The sequence below is a fragment of the Dermacentor albipictus genome, chromosome 6, assembly GCF_038994185.2.
Source record: "Dermacentor albipictus isolate Rhodes 1998 colony chromosome 6, USDA_Dalb.pri_finalv2, whole genome shotgun sequence".
NCBI lineage: Eukaryota > Metazoa > Arthropoda > Arachnida > Ixodida > Ixodidae > Dermacentor > Dermacentor albipictus.
The window spans coordinates 90,382,805-90,397,270 of record NC_091826.1 but is presented as its reverse complement, the minus strand read 5'-3'; the positions used below and the strand labels follow the sequence as shown (position 1 = coordinate 90,397,270).

The 14,466-nt window shown below is 45.9% G+C and overlaps 1 protein-coding gene across 1 annotated transcript in view; it reads right to left on the bottom strand.

Moving 5' to 3' along the window:
* LOC135912395 (uncharacterized) overlaps positions 1–14,466 on the bottom strand; it is a 120,776-nt gene that overhangs the window by 34,605 nt on the left and 71,705 nt on the right. The window contains exons 7-8 of the mRNA XM_070541017.1: positions 11,844–12,110; positions 7,775–7,874 (exon numbers count right to left, since the gene is read on the bottom strand). Of these exons, the coding sequence (XP_070397118.1) occupies positions 12,103–12,110 (8 nt within the window). The 3' untranslated portion in view covers positions 7,775–7,874; positions 11,844–12,102. The remainder of the gene's footprint in view (positions 1–7,774; positions 7,875–11,843; positions 12,111–14,466) is intronic.

Genomic DNA, 14,466 nt, shown 5'->3' with positions numbered 1-14,466 from the left:
TCCTGATAGGTGGCGATTTCAACGCCAAGCATCCGCAGTGGGGCTATGACTATCACACGCCCCGCGGAACGGCACTCGCAGATGCCACGGAGTCAGCTGACTTAATGCTCGCAAATGACACCGACTACTCCACCCGGGCCACCCTGCATAGTGGACAACGTAACACGACCCTGGACCTGAGGTTATCCACACCAGCCTACGTGAAAGACTGGTGATGCGATCCGGACGCCTGGGGCAGCGACCACTATCCACTGTGGATTACATTGAATGTGGGACGAAAGCGTGCGGCCGGGCGCACTGTGCGCACGATCAGATGGGATGCCTACAGAAGAGCATTTGCGGAGCAACCCAAGACTTCATCCGTACGGGAGCGGGCGTCACGCGCCCTGCGCAAGGCCACTACGGAGACTGAGGTGAGAGCTGATGCTCCAGCGCCGGACATGCATATGCTAAACCTTTGGGTACGCGCAAGCGAGCACAGTTGACGTACGAAGCCAATGGCCGACGACATCGCGACCGTGTGCGACTTCAACGTCGAACTGCCATCGCTAGAATATGCGCCAAGCGCCTGTATCGGGAACGTTGGAGCCAGCACTGCTCATCATTCAACGAAAGAACTGGCCTCCACAAGGTGTGGTACACGTACAAGGCTATGACAGGTCAGCGTAAAACACGCAGCGCTATTTTGAACGTCTTGCTCAAAACTCGCCAGTCAGTCAGCCAAGTCCAAGATCACCCGCCGTGGTTGCTCAGTGGCTATGGTGTTAGGCTGCTTAGCACGAGGTCGCGGGATCGAATCCCGGCCACGGCGGCCGCATTTTTATGGGGGGCGAAATGCGAAAACACCCGTGTTCTTAGATTTAGGTGCACGTTAAAGAACCTCAGGTGGTCAAAATTTCCGGAGTCCTCCACTACGGCGTGCCTCATAATCAAAAAGTGGTTTTGGCACGTAAAACCCCATAATTTAATTTTTTTCAACTCCAAGATGATGTCGCGAACACGTTTTTTCCCCAACCGTCGGCACCCCCGAACGTAGACATTTACCGGAAAACGCCGCCAGTGACCGATGATGGCACCCTGGCCCCATTCTCGCTCTTCGAGCTCGAACAGGCACTTTCTTCCATCAACGCGCGCAGCGCGCCAGGCTATGATGGCGTGACGTGGGAGGCTCTGAGGAATCTGGAAGAATACGCAAAAAAGCAACTTCTCGAGGAGATTAACGAAGTGTGGATCAACGGTGAAATCCCGGCAGGATAGAAGCATTCGATAGTCACACCCATACGGAAAGCAGCCAGATGCACTGTTGAACATGCGCCCTGTATCTCTCACACTTACTACGAGTAAGCTGGCGGAGCGAATGGCCTTGACACGCATATCTCACTTTCTAGAAACAGAGGGTCGCTTTCATCCAGCACAGACAGGGTTTAGACAAAAGCTTGGCACGCATGACAGCCTCCTACTTGTGAGGGAGGGTTTACTGCGTCGAAAAACAGTCGGTTGCGCAAAGCTACACCCCAGCGTCGTGGTGGCGGTGGACCTCCGTAAAGCTTTTGACACTGTGACGCATGAGGCAATCATCGAGGCAGCTGAGAGGCACGGAATCACGTGCCGCCCCGTCAACTTTGTGCGTTCCTTCCTTTAAGATCGCACGTTTTCCATCAGGGTAGACGGAGACGTCGGGAAGGTTCACCCAAACATAGTGGGAGTCCCACTAGGCTCTTTACTATCACCTCTCCTCTTTAATTTGGCTATGATAGGCCTGGCTGAACGACTGGAGGCTATTTCCGAACTGGGCTTCACAATTTACGCAGATGACATCACGTTATGGACTGCATCACAACCAATTAGTGAGCAGCAGAAGACCCTGCAGGCGGCACTTGACGTTATTGACCACTACCTGGCACAAACTGGCATGCGGCCATCTCCAGAGAAGACAACCTATGTGGTGATCCGAGGTTCAACGCAGGACGAAGGAGCCCTCACGCTCACTCTCGCAGGCGAAACGCTGCAGCGAGTGGAAACATCAGTGCACGTTCTCGGGATACCTATTGACTGCACAGGCACAGCGGATGCGTGGCTCGCAGACCTTCGTCGGACATGGCACAACACACTGCACCTAAAACAAGAAAACGAATCTGTTTGCGCATGGGCGGTGCTGGCACTGACGTATGCCGAAAGCTTGTTAGTGCTTTGCTGACATCTTGAGCGATATACCAAGCGCGCTGTTTATGGCTTGAATGCTCGGCACTGGACACAGCTAGAGGTTCTCCACAGATCAGCTTTCCGTGTTATCACAGGGCTCCCGAAACACACACGTGTCGAGGAGCTACACCGCTATGTGAAGTTGCCTACCCTCCGTGCAACCATCGAAGCATCGAAGGCAGTACACGAGGAACGCCTGAAGCACACCAGACAAGGCAGGACTCTACTGGCCTACATGGGAAAGGATATATGAACTTTGCCACAACTGCCATTCGACATCTCAACGTGGGATGACATTGCTGTCGCCGACACTACACCAACGCCCCGAAACATGGGCGCCAAAGATGCGCACCCCCGGGCAGCATTCGCTGCGCGTCATGTGCAGACATTGGCAGACGCACCACCAAGCCATGAACAAGTGTACACTGACGCAGCTTTCGACCCACGCACCAGCGAAGGAGCAGTCATCTACCACGTAGTGGGATCTTGTGAGACACATTCTACCTTTACAACTGCTGATGCTGACGACCCAACGGAACTTGAACTCCGTGCATAGTCTGGGAATTAGATAGATTTTCAAGAACCACGCAAGCAAAACACATCGATATATACACCGACTCTCAGTATGCGCTGCATGCCTGCAAGTCGCGCCACACAGCATCATTGGAAGTATTCCTCGTCAAGCATTCTGGACAGGGTCATTCATTCAGGCGTGCGGAGGCCCACGGGGACACTGCAACACTTCATTGGATCCCTGGTCACCAGGGCATCGAGGGAAACGACAGAGCCCATGAGGCAGCACGCGCCCTTCTTTCCAACCGCGTCGTCTCCCGGGATCCTTCAGAAACCCTCACAACCAGCACAAGCAGCATGACAAATGGAGCCCCGTATGACCCAGACAGAGCTCTGAGAGCAGCAGCCAACTGACGCAAGAGGGAACTCCGTGCGAGTGTGCCCTCAGACCCAGACCGACTTCCTGCGGGTCTTCCCAGGTCGGGGCAGGTGCTGCTGCATAGGCTCCGTTCCGGCTTCGTCCTCACACCTGATGTTTTGGAGCGCTGCCGGCAGTACCGGCCACGCCGGGAAAGACGCCCTCCATCTCCCAACTCCCTTCCATCGCAGGAACCCGGCCCTCCCACAGCCTCCGCGGATCAAGAAGCGCTCCAGGCGCCACACAGGTGCCCTGACTGCGACATGGCATCGCGGCCATCCGCCGCCAATCTGTTTTGGGAGTGCCAGCGACACGCTCAGAAGCGGGACCACTACCTGAGGGCGGTGCGAGTGTCGTCCTATAAGGAGTGGATTAGACAGGCAACTGGCTCGATGGATTCCTACAGGGTCATTCTGGACTTGCTCTTGGCTTTCGCCAAGGACGCGCAGCTTCCAGGACGGCTCTGATCACGCCTCCCCCCTTCTGTTCCTATTCCCCATTATACACCCGCCATGGTTGCTCAGTGGCTATGGTGTTGGGCTGCTGAGCACGAGGTCGCGGGATCGAGTAGCGGCCACGGCGGCCGCATTTCGATGGGGGGCGAAAGGCGAAAACACCCGTGTACTTAGATTTAGGTGCACGTTAAAGAACCCCATGTAGTCGAAATTTCCGGAGTCCTCCACTACGGCGTGCCTCATAATCAAAAAGTGGTTTTGGCACGTAAAACCCCATAATTTTTCCCCCATTATAGGCCTTTGCGCCATCCCTTGATAAGTACATTTTGTAATCATCATCATATATACACTGAAAAATATAGAGTGTATCGAGTCATCAGACATCACCGGTAAGCACTTCACCCAGGTGTTCTCGTCAAATGAATCCCCTCTATGTATGACGTATGCAGATAACCCTGGGCAGCTTGTCTGCATAATTACGTGAAGGCGTTTCGAGTTCTCGTCTTGACGCGGATCAGTAAGTTGATTAGCTCCACGTCAACTCTCGAGCTTGCTTAAAAGCAACAGCCCAGACAGAAAACTTACGCATCATAATTATCAACCGCACATGATAGTGCAAAAGGACAGAATGGTTCCTGTCCTTGTGCTTTTTTTCGCTTTACAGGCACACGGAACAGCGAAACACGCGGACCAAACAGAGTGTCCGTCGCGTTTTTCATGAATATGTTCCTTGGTTTTTTCAGTTAAACTTAGTTGCAAGTGGAACGCAGTATCGTTCTCTTTATTTTCTTAGTCCGTGTGCTTTTGAGCTTGTCATTGATTGATTGATTGATTGATTGTCAACTCGTTAACTTTTGCGTTTCTACCGTACTTTTACATCTTTATGTAGCATCAGATCAAGTCGTGAGGTGACATGCACCGATTTCGGCTCTTCGACGTTTACCCACTGCGACCATTATTAGCGACATGGTTACCTTTAACGAATACTAAATGTTGTCCCTTTTAACATGCTGACAGTCACTTTTTAGTACATGCTCGAAACTGACCGCCATGCCACGACACCGTGCACCGACGCAACAATGCTTGCTGCATTTTGTGGAACCTGCATTACCCTTAGCCACTTACTTTTCATGGTTGAAACTTACATTATTTGCATGATGATGCCTTACAACAGAAATTAAATGCTCCGGTTTTACGACCCAAAAGCATGATGCGATTATGGGACAAGCCACAGCGGGGCGACCCCGAATTTCGACCATCTGCGGTTCTTTAACGCGCACCCAATGGATGATACACGGGTATTTTGCGTTTAATCTTCATTGAAATGTCACTGCAGCCGCAATCCGGTACCGCGACCACCTGCTTTAAAGCCGCTAAGGAACCACGACGCGCATGCCTCAAATCAATAACACCACTGTGCGAAATGCCGCCGTGAAAGCTATGGACCATGTCATACCCACAGCCCTTCTTTACGTTTATCTAGATAAAATTACAAGAGCTGCTTTTCGTTCACCATCACGGCAGTATAGCCAGCGCTGATAGAAGTTAAGCCCATGAAATCGCGTTTAGCATCACACCGCTATATCAACTGAGCTGCCGCAAATAAAGGTGGCCACGTCTTTGTGACTAAAAACAAAAGTTGGCTTTAAAATACATCGGTGCTTTCCTGTAGCGCTGCTGGTTCCTTCTTTGTTGATGGAACGAAAGCCATCATCCAACCTCACCCTGGGGTGGCGCGGTGTACAATAGACACTACGCCGGACGCCAAACACTGCAGCCTTCCAATACCTATCCACTGATTTGTTTTGCCGTCTGAAGAAGTTGTGCAACGAGCTTTAGCTTGAACACATACCTTATCAGAATAAAATTAGGGGAAATCACGCTGCGAAATCTCACGAAATTATTACTCGATCGTCAAAACAGAAAAAATTAGTACATACGAAATTTACAAAACACACTCAGAAAGGTAAAAAAATCACGAGATAAAAGATGGAAATGCTTCGCCTCATTTTCAAAAGCTACGATAAAAATATTGTGTGTGGAATTTGTGGATTTGTGAAAAAAAATTACGGCAGGACCCCGTCCATGATGACTGCCGATGGTAATGCGATTAGCCTTGAAGCAATGTAGTGACACTGTTCTGCTGAAGTGACGCTTCTTAATAAAATCTCTAGTGGGTCATTGTGGAACTTTCTTTGCTTTGGCTACAAGCGACCAGACCTCTCTTGTATTGATGTCACTTGCCCAGGTCGCCCATGAGCATAGCGCTGTGGCCATGATTGCATGAAGACGACGACGTGGGGACGGTCAAATGACAAAGTACGACCACGATAGAATGATGAATAAGCAATGACGTCGGTGAAATGGCAAAGGCGCCGTGACGACGTCGGTATCACCACAACGAAATTATTCCGAGATAATGATGATGACAGCGTGACAAGTGACGGCATGACGACAAATTGGGTCACAACGAGTGTATCACGATGATGACGTGACGATGGTATGGCGAAACTGAATGACAGTACTGGGGAATTACGAAGATGAGATGACCACGACGACATGAGAATGGTATAAAAACCACGGATGCATGACAGCTACTGCCTGACGTTACGACGAGAGTCAGATCGCGGAGCTGGAAAGAGAATGATGAAACTATCAAGGATCGACTTTCCCACGGGCATCGACATTGTTTTCAGCGCCCCTTACAAGCTGCAACGAATCTGCCAGGCGGGGAACAAATTATGACAAAACGAATAATCAAAAGCGTGTCGGTGCTCGCAAAGAAGACGCCAAGTTCGTACGATGCAAAGTTGTACGATGTTCGTACAACGTACGAACATCGTACGTTGTTCGTACGATGCAACCTGCGGCCATATTTACGCAGGCCAGACCGGCCGGTGGGTTAATGACCGTCTAAACAAAAGCATCGACAAACACTTGGCACAAACAACAACTCACACTTAACCCCTGCAATCGCTGTCCTTCTAGACATGTATTCAGTACTATAACGATTTCGATTTCTCATAAAAACAAACATACAAAATAACTGAGGCCTGCCATGCTGGGTTTTTATACATCTTGACATACCACTTTTATTCCAAATGCGATGTATATATATGTAGGATTTGTCCTGGAAGCGTTCGATTCCCTCTCACTTGCCTACACCCCAAAGGAAATGCAGTACAGAGCTCTCCAAAGATATATATATATATATATATATATATATATATATATATATATATATATATATATATATATTCGTTGTCATGCTTGCTCTTCGAGACTCCCTATTTATCAAAGGTCCCAGCTTTGACTGCGGGCATTTTATTCTATTATCTCCATTCCATACATTTCCCTCATATGTAAAAGAGGTTGTGCCGGACACATCGTTTTGCCAACTTTCTTTGTTAGCCTGTGAAGAAGACCTTATTCCTTACGATTTTATGTGCTCAAGGCGTCCATAAAACTTCTTTTGCAACTTACACGCTTCACTACATCCTTCGTTCTAGAGTATATCTCATCGTCAGTAGGCCCTCCTTTTATTTGTGGGATGCATTTGAATGCACCACTGATAAGAAAAGCTGTGAATCATGCAAGAACATCATCAATGCTTATGGTACAGAAGTGACCCCGCGACACATGTGCGAGTTTACGGAAGAACGTCCAGTCAGCTGATTTTACCTTCCACCGAGGAGCGCGTGGCCAGCATTCATCCTATAATTAATTTTTGTGTGTGTTCAGCCTATAGGGAAGCGGTCGCTGCCGTAGAGATTTTTAATAGAATTGCAATGGAGGTATGTTATTATATTTGGAGATGTAATTCACAAATCTATGGAATAGTATGTCTTGTAAGCACTATTCTAAAAGCTGGTTTATTCTTTTATAGTCCGCAAGCCCGAATGGCAAAAAGAAAATCTTCAGTCAACCATGCATTCTCTCGTTTTACACACATTCTCTCGTTTTACACACAGTTAAATCTGCAAGGACTACTTAGGATATAGGCGGATCGTCGACTAAGGCCTGCAATATTTGTTTGTGGAGCGAGAAGTTAGGGCGTGTTTAGAGAAAGACGACGCTAAGGAGTTTATTTAAAAGCACAGTTAGAACTGCAATTGCCTCGAGGCTGTTTTGGAGCGCAACGCAACCAACATTCTCGCAGTCAGCCGTGTACACGCCATATCCGTACCTGTAGTTTGTGTGGCGGATGCTCCTGGGCAGAAGCTCTTGCATGACGGTAACTTGAGCTCGGCGTTGATCAGTACACAGCCCTTCGAAGTTCTGATTGCCTGGACGGCGAAAGATGGACGATGCTTGAAATTATTATACGCCGGATGTTACCGCAAACCAGAAGTAAGCTTGTTAAACATGCCTTTAACTGAGAAGTCATTGTCGCAAAAGACATTGAAAGCTTTGATTACTGGTCTTAAAAGTCGCCGAGACAACAATCGCGCCAATAGATTGGATAGCAGTGGAGCATGCACTATTGATCAGTAAATTTATCAATTGAATTTTCATGATTTGGTACCGCAAGTAAAACGTTTTTGTGACCCATAAAAGAACACGTGTGATTTATGACATACGCACATACACAACAAATGAACGCCATGTCTCGCATATAGTGCTAGTTTTACGCGACCGTTTTCGATTATCGCATGCGGAAGCCATGTCAACAATTTCATATGAGAATGACTTAACGCAATCTATTTATTACTTTCATGAGTATATTTTACGAGAACACCTTTCTTTGTCTTTTGACATTTCAAGATATATATCGATAAATATATATATATTACTACAGCTTATATATTTAAAAATTATGTAGCGTAATACGGTGCTTCATACTTGTAGAGCTGCTCATTGAATGTGAACAACGGTAAATAATGATTGTCTCTGTACGACAATCTGTGAAGATTCTGAGTACGCGCCGTGTTTGACAAATAAGCATGAAAAAGAACGTTCCTCGCTGCCTTGTTTCACCTGCCTTTTTTGACCTGCCAAACTCCTATCCTATGCCAGTTGATTATGTCCTTGTCCATCGGAGCTAAGAAACACTCTCTGTGCTTTGATTTCAGGTTGTAAAATATATATATATATATATAAGAAAAAGAGAACCCGGAGGGTTTGTTTAGTGAGAGCAATTGTCAGGCAAATGGCAAGACAAAAGAAAAAAATGAAATTTAATGAGCGTATGGTGGCTTAGTTGACTTATGTTTGGCTTAGTTGACCTATGTTAGGCTAAAGAGTACAGAAGTTGGCAAATATGGAGCGAAACAATTTAACTAAAGCAAGCATGTCAATAACGTGCGGGACTTCTTACATTAGATGGCATGATTCAAAGAACGCGAAAGGGAGACCAATTTTGAAACACCATATAAGTACAAACTACATAGCCACAATTATTTTAAGGTGAAAGAGTGTGTTTAGATGTTATTTATGGCGAGAGTAAAGCAGCTAAGCCATCGTGGCTTGAATTGCAGCCCAGTGTCAATGCAAGGTGACTACACGAACCATTTGTCTGCGTCTTCCGGCGTTACGTCGAGAAACGGCTTTGCTGTCGTTCTTAAACAGCGAGAAGGAAGCGTAACTCTGACCACCAGCCTACGGCGCACAGTTGGTGGGATATTCTGTAAGTTTCCACTTAGCGGACATGCTTATTTATTATGCTACTCAAGATCTGAATTATGGGCTGGGCTGGGGTAAGCATGAGGAGACAGGCTACCCCAGCAAGTCAGCAATAATGAAGTCGAAAAAATGGACATGTCCACTAGGTGGACACTTGCAGAATAGCACCCTGCATCCTTGATGTGGAGCAGGCAGTGCTGGGGCATGAAGTGTCATGATCAAAATGTGGTTGACCAAAAAAAAAGCAATGAGTCATCGTCTACGAAAGAATATTGCGCAGATGAACGCATCGTGATGTGTTTAAGTTCGGCTTGCCGCCTGCTGTGTTGTCCAGTAGCAGAGGGCGGACACGAATAGAAGCACGAACAACGCCCCGAAGGAAACGAACGCGAAACACAGTTTATACTTGGCGAAAGTAGGGGAATACACTTTTCCCTGTACATAGAAAAGCCGCGCACGGCTAGGCGCGAGGAAGGATCAGAAACCCGTGTGCTCAAGTGTGCGGTGGCATAAAGCACCAAACGCTTGCTCACGCAGACGCATTTGAGGGGCTTCGCCTCTCAAATTTGTTGCTTAGGCAATGTTTACGTACGTGGTGGATGCTTCAAGTGTTAGAGGCTTCGATTTAAAAATTCTTACGTAACTTGTCAGACCAGGACATAGCGATCGTAAAACTATGGCTATATAGTGTATACAATTATAGTCGTGATAGACTCTACAAGGAAACCAGATCAGCAAATACGGCACCGTTGCCATATAGTGCATAGGTGATCTAGTTATCGAGTTACAAATTGTACGTTTGCAAAGTAAGAATGATGAAATAGCGCGCAAGAAAACAGTCTTGCATTAGGAGAAACACAGCTTCTAAGGGAAAACGGACCTCAATGTTGAGGTTTCGACAGCGTAGCTTGTAATGAGTACGTGGCACCTCAAAGCTCACGTTTGATTAGGTTCATGAGTAAAAGATATCACGACACATCAAAAAAGCTATTTCTTCGTTAAACAAGCTTACTCACGTCAAACTCATGAACATCATCTTAAATTCTTGCAGTGTGAAATGCCTAAGGTATTGTACGAAGGTGCTGATGCCGATGATTCGTGATTACCGATGAACTGCTAAAGGACGGTACGCTACCACGGTGTCGACAATCACTCGACAGGTGAGAAACCAGTGCACCTCAAAAACATATGTTGCTCATTGGGGCCTATGGGTGGCGCCTTTAATGGCAACATTACCACGCCATATTGGGGACCTACGACTACGTCATCGCGACCAGCGCACGCAATAAATCAGCTGAATCATTTCCTCCTGTGAAACTTGAATAGTCATGCTTCGTCCAGGCTTCCATATACTGCCGAAAGCAGAAATGGGTTTTACACATGGATATCAAAATGTTCTTGTTTAGTTAAGCTTAAAGAATATGCTCAATGTATTTAGAGGCTCTTATGTTTAGATTAGCACGTTTATCCCAAGGAAACTTCCACTTTCTGTATACAGTGCCCATCGTGTTTTCTTGGTTAGTTCCGAACTTGAATGCTGCTGAGAGCGAATTTTCAGAAAACGTAGTTGGTAAACCTTGTCTATGATTATTCGCGTTACACTCTGCTAAATTAAAAATTAAATTCTGTTTGTGCGTGTCAAAACCACGACCTGATTATGAGTCACACCGTAGTGGAGCATTTAAAAATGTTTGGACCACCTGAGGTTCATTAACGTGCAACTAAGCCTTAGGATACGGGCGTATTCGCATTTCACCCCCACTGAAATCTGGCCGCAGTGGCGCAATTTGAGCTCGCAGTGCTTCTCGGAACGACTGAGACGTGATGAAGGGGCCTTTTTTGACACGTCTAATAAACTTTTATGCGCCAACCTCGTAACATTGGGCTTACAGCTACAACGCAGAAGATGTTGTCTGTAGAATTAATCTGTGCTTTATGAAAACACAGTGCTACATTATAACTGAATGCTGCCAATTTAAAATTGCATTCATGCTCCGATGCTCTAGCATATTTGTCCTGAATATCTCGCAAGATCGTAGACCTGCTACCGCATGCTATCGCCGCCACCTTTTGTAATTCGGTTGCCCAATAAAAGATCACATATACGAAAATGATATTTGAAGCAATGCAAATTCTGTCTGACCACTGTACTTACTAGTGCCCCAGAAACATCAGGAAAATTTCAGATTTAAAAGAAAATGAAGTCTCAATTGCTATAGTGTCACTCTGAAGCGCAATGCAGAAAAAAAAAACAATCAACTCTATGCGTTGTCTCATTCATATTTATTATGAATATATTTTTGAGTGGTAGGCTGCAAAGCACTAATATATGCATTGATACTGTGAGGTCTTTTTCTGTAGAAGACAAGAGTTCAACATCCTGTGTGCTACATACATAAAAATTCTGTGGAACACTGAACTCACTAGCGACTAAAATCTTTAAGTGTTCTAGTCGGCAATCTGTTACATTGCGTCCTTTGTGTATCATACGGTAGAGAGGGGTGTTCCAAACGTAAACCACGGAGCAAACGAAGAGCTTCCGTTTTTCGTAATGCCAGTTATAATGCTCCTGCTGACTATTCTGACGTCATTTCTTCCCGAGTTCGAAATGGGCGCTCACGGACAATACGCACCTACTCCGTGTGTCATGTGCGCCCCAGGCCACGTCCATGTAAGTCTGACGATAGGCGTTCCGTCGATCTCAACGTGCCCTCCGACAGCTCTCAGGTCCGTGATACTAGCAGGAGGAACATCACTCCGCCGGAGGTCCCTGGTGACCTTAAAGGAACCGCCGCCTGTGATTCTCTGGAACGGGCGCATGGGCTCCAAGTCCCCTAGGAGGGTATCCTTGAAAGCGTAGTTGGCTGGGGCTGGTCTGATTGGTAATTCGTTTCATGACACTGCAAACCACATCGCAACAGCATTACTACCGCACTAACTTTAGGCGCGGCAATCTAGGGGCGAATTTGAAAGGCAACAATATCTCTGGTCGCATTTGATACCAAAACTGTATGCTGCGTAGAACGTCCGTAGAGTACCTGGATACAATGACCGCAATAATAGACTGAGACATGCCGCAGATGTATGGGTGCTGTTTCAAATACAGCTTGTTGAAATAACTTCGTATCCGTGAACGATTTGATGTAATATGACGAGTTTCGGCCACGTATGATGCAAAGATGCTCAAAGTCGAAATTTCAGGTGGTACGGTAGCGATGTGTTTCCTTGCCAGAGCTGGTACAGATTGCAGCAATCTTTGAAGCGACAAGTTGAAACAACCCACATAGGCACACCACAAGTGTCAGTAATTACACTTTTATGGTTCAGCCTCGCCACGATTAAGCTTCGGGAACAACTCAGTAACATTGAAGGCTTAAACAATGCAATATGCGCCGACAATACAACGTTATAGACAAAAGCATCCGAAACCGGCCAGCCGCAATCCTTCCTTCTAGAGGTAGGTGCTCAACCAGATATAACAGCACCTCACCACATGCGGTCGCTAGTGCACCTCCAAAAATGTATCTTTAGTACATTGTATTAGGCGGTCAATAAACTGGTCAACGAAAATAAAAGAATAAAACCATGGGGTAAAATGCAATTTTCAGACGTGAGGTATTGATGTCACCATACCTCTCGCGTCTAAATACCGCACGTCTTTTAATTGTCTGTTGCACCGTGTTTTTAAACTCTTTCTTATTATACAGCTTGGTGAAGATTAGCTAGGGCACACGCTATACGATAGCCTACACCTTGCGGTAGGATCGCACTATTTATAAACTGCTGGCGGTCATCATGTGGCAATTCATTCACGATGGTTAGACCACTCACCATCTCTTTCAACCGGGCTAAGGCACTCTGAACTACTTCGTTGCTAGAAAAGTTTGAGAGTTGTGCTTTAAAGCAATGAAAACCTTGTCTGTCACGTGAAAATATATGTCACGTGACAATATACGAATATACGTAAAACACTTGCACAATGTTAATCAAATTCTAGGTCAGTCTCCATGCTTGCTGGAAAGGTGCGGCGCATCAGACGCGCAACCCACGACCTGATATGCGCGCGCCACAACGCTGCACGGGAAATCGTTCAGTGAGGATAAAAGGAGTCGGCCGTATTTAAAACCCTTGCAGAGGCACCAAAGTATCAATTAATACAGTCATATTGATATGAAATTGTGTCATGCATTTCCTATATGTACTTCCTTACAACCACAGCCAATTTCTTGCTTTGTACGCGAAATCTTACTGTCATACGAATAACTATTTTTTTGATATTTAAATCTCCATGCTGCTTCACGAACTGACCTTCATCGATGCCCTTTTCTTATTGTCGTTGCTAAACTGTGGAAGCATTATATCCCGATTAATGATTGCGCGGTTGCGTTTAGAACAAAAATTCTGGCCATACACAATATATGTCAGTTACAGCACCTGCGAACCGTCCGGGGCTGTTTATACGAGTTTAGAAGAACTTTTGTACGAGTGTCGACCAAACACAGCCGATCTTTATGGCAAGGCTATCGAAATGAGCAAGTCATGTTATCACAGAAGTTCGAGTTGCCAATGAACTGTCCTAGTACGAAGCAACACCGGATGAGAAATAAACTCGGTCAGTTAGAAGGATTATATGTTCTCCTTTTCGTGTTAATCTTGAGTTTGACCAAATTTTGTTTCAGTGCGATAATAGTCGCAGCAGTGTGTGTTCAGATAAGGTAACACTTAGAATAGTCACGAGTAGATTTCTTTTTTCAGTGAAAATTTTATATAAGGAAGCTTATTGTCCCTCTAGAAAGAAATCACCCTTTGTTTTGCTAGAGGCAGTCGGATGTTGCAGGAGAAAATTGTATTTCATTAAAGGTGCACTAGCGAAATTGTGCGACTTGACGATTTTACCTTTTTGAAGACGTACCACCCAAAAACTAGAACATTGTATGCCACCAAACCTTTTTGGTAATGGGAAATTAATACAATTACTGGCCCAAGAACTTACAATTTACTCACATTATATAATTTGTTTATTGTACCGTCGTGGTTTTACGGCATTGTTGAAAGGAGTAAATGATATATAATCAAGGAGCAGGAAACTACAGCATGCAAAATAACTTTGAGAAAAGTAAAAGAAGAATAATATAACACGTTTCATAATTATGTGATCCATTCAGATGGTTGCAAATTGTTTAATGTATTGTTGCAGTGCGCGAGTAAATGAGGAGACATATTTATTACAAAAGGAGCAGTGTTCCAAATTTAATT